The sequence below is a fragment of the Tupaia chinensis genome, unplaced genomic scaffold (assembly GCF_000334495.1).
Source record: "Tupaia chinensis unplaced genomic scaffold, TupChi_1.0 Scaffold000146_1, whole genome shotgun sequence".
NCBI lineage: Eukaryota > Metazoa > Chordata > Mammalia > Scandentia > Tupaiidae > Tupaia > Tupaia belangeri.
Window position 1 is genome coordinate 7691187 of NW_006159616.1, and position 9113 is coordinate 7700299.

Genomic DNA, 9113 nt, shown 5'->3' on the forward strand with positions numbered 1-9113 from the left:
CCATAAAATAATTCCTTTTTTTTTTTTTTTTTTTTTTTGTCTTTTGTTGGAGAGGTGTTTTATTTTATTTTATTTTTTTGGTTTGTTTTTTTGTTTGTTGCTATAGGGCGCGTGTGCTTGCCAGAAAGACAGAGAGAGACAGAAAGACAGAAAACAAGAAATCACCCCCCAGGGGGGATGGCCACCCCACAATCCCTTCTCCTCCATTCTCCTCTCGGGATCTTGGACACACACACACACACACACACACACACACACACGTCTCCAGTATAATTTTCAAGCCACTGTGTCTAGGACTCGAACCATGAAGTCAGCCATGTGGAATCCAGTATTTTAACCACCACACCACCTGCAATCCAGTATTTTAACCACCACACCACCTGCTGGCTCCCCAAAAGGTACTTTTAAAAATTCCTTCTTCCCACCTTAGTCTATTGGCTTCTGCCCTTCCAGCAGGGACCTCCTGGGTCAGCCCTGAGGGCCTTCGACTCCTCCCTGGACTTAGGGATCAGGGCCTCATGGCTGGGGGAGAACTCTGATTAGCCAGCTTACCCCTGCGTCCTGCTGCCCGCTCTCCTGTAGCGAAATCGCCACCCAAGGGGAGTCCTGGGCCCCTGACCTGGTCTTGCCACCTGTGCCCACACCTCTGCTGGGAAAAACACTTCCCCAGGCAGGGCAGGGCAGGGCAGGGCTGGGCAGGGGAGACCAGCTGGGCTCTGTTTGTTTTTGGGGTTTTCCTCTTAGACTGGTTTTCTAAACAAAAGACCTGGCTGGTTGTGGGGCCAAGGGATTACGGTAGGGGGTGGTGGGTGGGCAGTACGGGCATACTGGTTCCCAGAGCCAGGCTGTCCTAGGGTACACAGCAGCGATGTCCCCATTTTACAGAGGTGGAGACGGAGGCTAAGAGAGGCCCAGTGACATGACCAAGGGTGCGCAGCTCAGGAGGGGCTGGGGGGAGGTGACTTGGCAGGAGCGTTTGGCTCGGGCTGTACCGGGTGCTTTTCAAACAGCCCCCAGGACATGTGCTCCCCTCCACCAAGTCCCCTAGTCTGGGCCTCTCCTCACCTGTCCTCAGCCCTGTCCTCATCACTACCCCTAGGCAGGCACGACCCCCTCGCGTTCCACACCACTGACGCTGGGTTCTAAGAGAGGCATTTGAGGAGGCAGGCCCTGTTCCAACAGTGTCACCCAAGATCAGCTCATTCAACCCTCATCACAGCTCTGGGCCCCCATTCTATGGGCCCAGAGAGGGGGGCTGACCTGCCCCAGGTGGCAGGGCAGGCCCCAAGCCCACATTTCTCCCCATTGCCCTTGGGCCCTCCAGCCAGACCTCTGGGCTTCAGGCTGGACGGCTCTCCTGTGTCCTGCACCCCCATGGCTCCCATCCCACTGTGTAGGCCTGTTTGCTCCCAGTCCCCATCCACCCGCTCCCTCTGTGACCGGGGGCATCCTGGGACCCCAGCGTTCACAGCCATGTCCCTGTGTCTGGCAGCGCAGGCTCAGCCCACAGCCCTCCCAGGCTTGAACCAGATGCCACTCACCTGCCGGCCTCGCGTCCCCACAGTGCCCTCTGCTGGTCAGGCCAAGCACTGCGGGGGCGCCGCGGCCAGTCCACACTTTCTCCTGTCTCGGGGTTTATAGAGCGCCTTTCCACTGAGCTCAAAGCACTTTCCCATCTGTGATCTCCCTGGCCTGGGACCAGCCCAGGAGTGTGGGAGGGCCCAGCATTCATCTCCCCATTTTACAGAGACAAATGGAGGCCTGGAGAGCGACGGGCGAGCCCCAGCGTGCTGCTGGCAGGCCAGAAAAGAATCCGCAGACTGGTTTACCCAACCCTCTCAGTAACAGACGCAGACTCTGAGCCCAGAGGGGAGCAGACTTGCCCGGATGAGTCCTGGGCTAGGACCCCCGGTGTCCTAAATACCGCCCAGGGCTTTCCCACGACATCAAGATCTCTGCCTGAGACAGGAAGCCAGGCCAAGTCATCAAATGTAAGGGGCCATTGTTGTCCCATTGGTGAAGGGATGTCATTTCCCGCTCCTGCCTGTCTCCCAGGAGACGGCCCACGGACTGGAAGGAGCCCATGGCTGGCGGTGGACCACGAGGACAGGTGAGACGCAGCAGGGAGGAGGAGGTCATTGGTCCAAGTACAGATTTCAGCCAGACCCTCGGACTGCCCAGCGTAAACACTCCCAGGGGAGGCTCCAGCCTAAGGCGTGGCCTGCTGAGTGCCAGCATGCTGCCCACCTCTGTCTGGCTGACCTGGTGGGGTACTGGGGTGGTCTAAAACATGTCAGCTCCGGGACCAGCAGTAGCCATAATGGCTATGTCGCTGGACTCCCACGTAGCCAACTGCGGTTCGCGTCCCGGACCTGGTGGCTTAAACTCACGCCGGGCGCGTGTGCATGCGTGCCCAAGATCCCGAGAGGGAATGGAGGAGAAGGGATTGTGGTGTGACCATCCCCCTGGGGGGTGACTTCTCGCTTTCTGTCTCTGTCTCTGTCTTTCTGGTGAGTGCACGCCCCCTATAGCAAAAATCTCTCAAAGAAACAAAACAAAACAAAAAGCATGTCAGCTCCTGCCCCTGTGTGTGGTCCCTTCTACTCTTCTCATGATTTCTCCATCTATTTATTTATTTTAGAATTATTTATTTTATTTATTTATTATTGTTATTTTAAAGGCTTTTAAAAAATAATTATTTTATTTATTCATTTATTTATTTATTTTAAATTTTGACCAGAGAGGGACAGAGCGAGAGAGAGAGAGAATGTAAGAAAGCAAGCCACCAGGTCTGGGACCCGAACCACAGTCGACCCTGTAGGAGTCCAGCACCCTTATCCACCAGGCCATTTGCTGGACCCAAGACTTGTTTATTTAATTCAATTAATTTTCTTTTAATTTGACCAGAGAGAAAGAGTGAGAGAGAAGGCCCGGTCTGGGACTCGAATCATGGCCAGCCCTGTGGAAGTCGTCCAACACTCCGGCCACCACACATCTGCTGTCCCCATTGCTACTTCTTAATTTGCTATAGGACACATGTGCTCACCAGAGAGAGAGAGAGGGAAAGTGAGAAAGCGAGCTGCCAGGTCCGGGTATGGAGCCGCGGTCAACCGTGTGGAAGTCCACCTCCCTAACCATCATGCCACCTGCTGGCTCCATTTATTTATTTCTTCCAGTGACTTGTTCATGTCCGTCTCCTCTGCCAGATGCTCTTCCAGGTTTTGGCGAAGGGCCTTTTCCAGTAAAGGGCCAGGGGGTAAATACTTTCAGTGTGGAGGGCCATCCCGTCTCGGTCACAACGAGATGACAGGCAGAGCAGTACAGACACTAGGTAAACAAGTGAGGATGGATGTTTCAATAAAACTTTATTACTAAGACAGGTGAGGGACACATTCAACCCACGGGCTATAGGTTTTTATTTATTATTTATTTTTATTATTATTATTTTAAAATTTGCACTATGGGGTACATGCACTCACCAGAGAGAAAGGGAAAGTGAGAAAGCAAGTCTCCAGGCCTGGGATTCAAACTATGGTTGACCATATGGGAGTCCAGTGCCTTAACCACTACACCTCCTGCTGGTAGTTTGCTAGCCCCTGCTCTAGTCTCCGGGACAGCTGGACCTTGATGCTTTGGAGGCAGCACATTGCAGGTGCTGCTTCAGCCACCATCTGCTGCGTGGAGCCGTGAGTGAGGGAGCAGACCAGGCAAGGCCTCTGTGGATAGGGCTCGAACACATGTGTGGGCTGCTGAGGGAGGGCAGCTGGCACACCATCCAAAGGCGGGAAAGAGAAGGATGCTGTCCATCCTCAGGCCCCAGAAGTTACCAAGCTCAGAATTGCCCCAGTCGAGGGGAATGCTGGGAGTCTAAGGGCTGCCCCAGTGTGGCCACAGCCTGGACCCCTCTCTGAGGCTGACTGGAGGGTTAAAGAAGGCAGGAAGGGGAAGGTGCCACACGGCACCAGGTGCCATGACAGCTGACATGGTTACCACTGCTGCTCTTCTAACCCAGACACCTGCAGCTGCCCAACTGCCCTTCCAGCGCCCCAAGGTCAGCAGAGCCCCTCCCCACAGCTGAGGGTCGTCACTGTGACCAGATGCCGTCCCCGAGGGGCTGGGGCTGCCTGTCGCATGCTGTGGACTCTCAGCAACTGTTCACTCACAGGCTGGACGCTTCCCAGGGAACGGGCTGGTCGCACCCGAGTCCCGTGTGCAGGACAGGGATCGGCAGTATGGCTGTGTCTCCTCCATGAGACTTGGAGCTCCTGAGGGCTCTGTCTCCCCCACGGGGCTGGGGGTGGGCCCCTCTGTCTCACCAGAGCCCACCTAGTCCAGCTGGTGGCCTGGGGAGGACTCCAACCTGACATCCCCTCCAGTGGGAAGCATCCAATCCTGAGCCTGGAACTGGGAGTGGGCACATTCCCAGGTCAGGCTCCTCCAGAAAGGCCCGAGCCCCAGTTCCCAGGATCCCCAGCAGGACACGGTCCCCAGAAGAAGCGCTCAGTGCCTGAACCCTCTGTAAGGGAGACGGAGTCTTGCTGGGGTCCCCGTCCAGCTCCATTGCTACCTGACCTTGGTTCCTCCCCTGGGTCTCAGGTCCACATCTCCAGCAGGGTCAGGCCAGGAGCTGTCGGAATGCAGGGGTGTGGCTACTCTATACAGACTCTGAGCACCTGAGAAAAAGGCCTCCTCTTTGGTGGGCGCAGCCCTGCCGACCACAGCTTAGAGGGGGTGACACGGTGGGACTAGGAGAAAGGCACCCTTCCCTGGGGCAGACAGCCCTTGCTCGTGCTCAGAACATGGGCAGTTTTGGTCCCTTCCTTTTCGGCTGGGCACCTTTGTACAGGACGCAGGGTGCACAGCCTCGAGCCACAGCTGGCTCTCAGTTGCCAGCATGGTACTTTCTGGGTCAATTGGCCAAGGGGGGTGGCGGGGAGAACATGACCGCAGCAAGGAAAGTTGCTGTCTTAGGCTGCCCTCTGGTGGCCATGTTTTACATGACACCCACAGCTCAGGAAAAGCAGTCCGGGCCAGCGAGCCCCACTCTGCATGTCCGCTCTGGTTCCAGTGCGGAATTCCCTCCTGCCTGTGGAGGTCCTGAGCTCCAGGATCCGGGAGCCGGCCTCTGGGCCCTAAGGAAAGAATCTTGTCATGGAGCAGTCACCCAGGACCAGGCCTGGGCCAAGTATTTTAGAGATAAACTTAGGGCATCTCTGCTCCCCAGCCTGGAAGCTTCCCCAGGGGAGGGCTTACTCTTGTCCCAACTGTCCCAGTGCCCAGCATGGTGCTGTGTCCCCTCCACAGGCAGGAAGCTCCCCACCAGGCTAGGCGTCTACCCTTCTCTTCCTCTCCCTACCCCACCCAGTCCAGCAACTCCATCCGAAAGGCCCCAGCCCTGAGCCTGGGGCCGAGAGTGCGCACTCTCTGAGGCCAGCCTGGGTCTTCTCTCTCAGGCTCCCCAAGCTCTGTCCCTGGGCCCCCTGAGGAGCAGGGAAACTCCTCTGGGCCTTGAGCCCACTGGAGAGTGAATGGGAGGGAGCTGGTTTACAGATGAGCAGAGGACGAGGCCCCCCAGCCCCCCTCAGGCCCTGCAGTAGCCACTTGGCCATCTCTCCCTCTGCATTCCTCTCTGCCTGCTGGGACTCGCCCCTTCTCACCTGCAGCCTCCTCCGCCCAGCTGAGTCCTGCTCACCTTCAGCTGTGCGCCCCGGATGTCCCCACCACAGTGAGGCTGGATCAAACCCTCTCTTCTACACTCTCAAGGGCGCTTTCCTAGTGCTCCCAGGGCTGTGCTGCTTGGTCTGTCTGGGTCCTCACCGCATCAGTCTCTGCGCTCGCCTTCCGGAGCCATGAGCTCCCCGAGCAGGGCGTCTCATTCGTGCTGTGCTCTCCACTCCAGACAGCGCTTGGCACATGCCTCGGAGTGGCTCAGCCAGTACATGCTGGGTGAATGAAAGCTTGGCTCAGCCCTGGCTATGCCGCTTTCTAGATGTGGGACCTTGGACAAGTCTCACTTTTTCGCATTCATTCAACAAATATTCATTGGGAACCAGCAGTTAGTGTAATGGCTATGTTGCTGGACTCCCACGTAGTCGACCGCGGTTCGTGTCCCGGACCCGGTGGCTTAAAACTCACGCCGGGCACGTGTGCGTGTGTGCCCAAGATCCCGAGAGGAGAATGGAGGAGAAGGGATTGCGGCATGACCATCCCCCCTGGGGGGTGATTTCTCTCTTTCTGTCTCTATGTCTCTCTCTGTCTGTCTGGCGAGCGCACGCGCCCTACAGTGAAAATCTCTCCAAAAAAAAAACAAAAAAAAACAAATATTCATTGAGCACCTACGATGCACCGTTCTGGGCGCAGGCTTCAAACCCAGGCTCCAGGTCTCTGCTTATCAGGCTCTGCCTGTCCTGGGGAGATGTATGAGGCATCCCCTGCCCAAAGCCCTGCCCTCTCCCATGGGTGGCCTGGACGCCATATCTGCCAGTGCCCAGTATGTCCCCGGATGTCCCTGTCTCCGAAGCATTGTGTGTACAGGCCCTCCGCCGCCTCTGCCCCAGCATACTGCTCCACCTACAGAATTCAGCTCCAGGGTTACGTTGCCTCAAGGCCGTCCCCACAGGCACTGGCAAAAAGCGCTCTCCTGTCACACTTGGCCGGCGTGGGGATGTGGCACTGTCCACCTTGACCCCGAGTACCTTACGCACAGGACTCCCTGCAGCGTCTGCCAGCCTTGCCCTGGACTGCTGGCAGGGACGAGCCTGATTCATCCGGAAACAGCTCTGCTTGGTTTGTCTGTCCCTGCTCAACTCCTGCAGCACCGCCGCTCCCCGCTCAGCGCCCAGACTGGGGCTGGGTGCAGGGACAGGCAGGGTAGCGCAGGAGTGGGGGCTCTGCCTGGATCCCCAAAGTCATGTCTGGAGAGTGGGGTGCGAGCTGTGAGGGGCGCGGCCAGGGCATTTTCTCCCTTGGTCCCTTTAGCCCCCCCCAGTGGTTGTGGCAAGGTGGCCACAGAAGGGGGGCAGTGGGAGGTCACGGGGCAGATGGCTGCGGGTAAGCTAGGAGAGGACAGCCTGCCCCGGGGACGAAGCCACGCATCTTGGAACTGACCGGACATCACCCGCTTCAGCAGAATTCCAAGGATGGGAAGGTGACTGCAAGGGGAGCCACCCGTCCCTACAGGGCCCAGGTTCAGGCTGGTGACAGGCTGGGCTGCCCAGCGGGACACTAAGTGCCAGACCCAGTTCTGCCATCCATTTGCTGTGTGACCTTGGGTAAGCCGCTGCCCGTCTCTGAGCATCCATCTACACAGTAGGAGGACTGAGCCAGTGTGGAGCTGGCCAGCAGGAACATGGCGGACAGAGAGAGCCAGGACCACCCACTTGTCCCATATGTCTGGGCTGGTGAGCAAGGGACCCCGGCTGGGGGCACTAACGACCCTCATCCTTTAGGCTGAAGGGGACAGTGGGGCCCTGTGCATCCTCTTCCCTGAGCGCTGCCCTGCCCTCTCTGCGGGGGTCCCCTCTCTGTCCCTGCTGCCCCTAGAACAGTCAGGCTGCCAGCCGGGAGCAGAGCAGCCGTGACTGGGCATCTGCGTCATGGTGACTCACAGCCCGCCCTCCAAGCCCGAGGACAGTCACTCAGCCACAGGAAGACGACGAAGGACACCTCTGTCTCCTCAGCCCCGGCCACACAGGGCAGGACCCCAGAGCCTGGCAACAGGTAGCCCCACTTCCTGCGCACGCCTGGCACTGAGCAAAGCACCGGGGCACCCACGGGAGTAGCACGCTGTCCCTCTCAGAGGGCGAGGTGTGGGGATCCTCACGCCTGTGACCCAGAACAGAGTGGCTCGAGGTCTGGCTCAGGGCCTGTCCACTGCGTAGCAGGCACTTCGCACACGCCCGGGGCGTGGAGCTTCTTCAGGCTCTCCTGCAGGTGGGAGGCCGTGGTGCGGCACGGCCAGCTGTGTGCCAACTCTCTTATTTTTAGCTCCAAGTTAAATGCCCTCTCTGTGCCCCTTTGCAGGTGTTATGTCGTTAGCCCCACAGAACCCCCACGTAAGATTTCGGCCCCCCAATGAACAGATGGAAAAGCCGAGGCTTGGAGCGGGGAAACACCTGGCCCAAGGTCATACAGCCCTGGGGGGAGCTGGGCCCTCATTCACACCTGTTCTACCAGCGCCAGGGCCAGGTACAGAACCACTCTCCACCCAGACTTTACCCCGCAGAGGGCACCCAGCCTGGAGGACACAGGTCAGCACCCACCCCACCCCTACCACTGCCTGGATCCCTCCTGCACGAGGTGGCCAGAACCACTCATGCCCCCGCCTAGCATCCTCCCACCCTCCAATTCCGGCCGGGACCTCACCAAGTGAACCAGCTGCCTTGCTGCGAGCCCTGCCTGGTGCACAGGTGGGCACTGGGGGGAGCGAGGCTGGGTTTGCTCAGGTGAGCGTCTCCAGCTCTCAGGTGGGCCAGGGAAAGTTCTGCCCTCCCCTGGAGTGTGTGTAAGTCCACGTGTCTGTGACTGCCAGTATGTGGGTGTGCAAGTGTAGTGGTGTGGACGCCGTGGTGCGCGTGTGTGAGGGATTAGAGGGGACCGCTGCTGGTCCACTGGAGGGGCCACCCAGAGCTGGGAAAGGCCCAGCTGTTTGCTCTGCTCTGGAGATGCCCTGAGAGGCAGTCTCCTAAGCCTCCTTCAGACACGGCCAGATACCCCTTGTGGGGGTGGGGGGTGAGGCTGCTAACACGCATCCCTGCCTTCTGCCCCACCCCATACACCTTGGCCAGCCTGCCCCAGGGAGGAGCTGACAATCAAAAGTTGCTGACCCTCGAGGCTAAGGGCCCTGGGGCAAAGTGTCTGACTTAGCCTCAGTCTCTTCCTCTGCAAAATGGGCACACATATGGGATTACTGTTACTGAGCGCAGACGCGTGTCTGGGATTAAATGAGAGTTTGCCTTGTGCCCCCAGATGTCAGCATTCCCCTCCCCCCACCGCTGCCTCCCCTGTCCTTCAGCCCCAGATGGCCCAGGAACAGGTGCCCCCTCCTCTCCTGCGCACCCCCAGACCCTACCCCAGCTTCTGCAACAGGTGCGCCGGCGGGGCGGGGCGGGGCG

At 58.5% G+C, this 9113-nt stretch overlaps 1 protein-coding gene across 1 annotated transcript in view; it reads left to right on the plus strand.

The window, feature by feature from the left end:
• FAM131C (family with sequence similarity 131 member C) overlaps window positions 1–9113 on the plus strand; it is a 31470-nt gene that overhangs the window by 4546 nt on the left and 17811 nt on the right. Inside the window, exons 2-4 of the mRNA XM_006145434.3 lie at window positions 2056–2110; window positions 8082–8187; window positions 9014–9087. Of these exons, the coding sequence (XP_006145496.1) occupies window positions 2056–2110; window positions 8082–8187; window positions 9014–9087 (235 nt within the window). The remainder of the gene's footprint in view (window positions 1–2055; window positions 2111–8081; window positions 8188–9013; window positions 9088–9113) is intronic.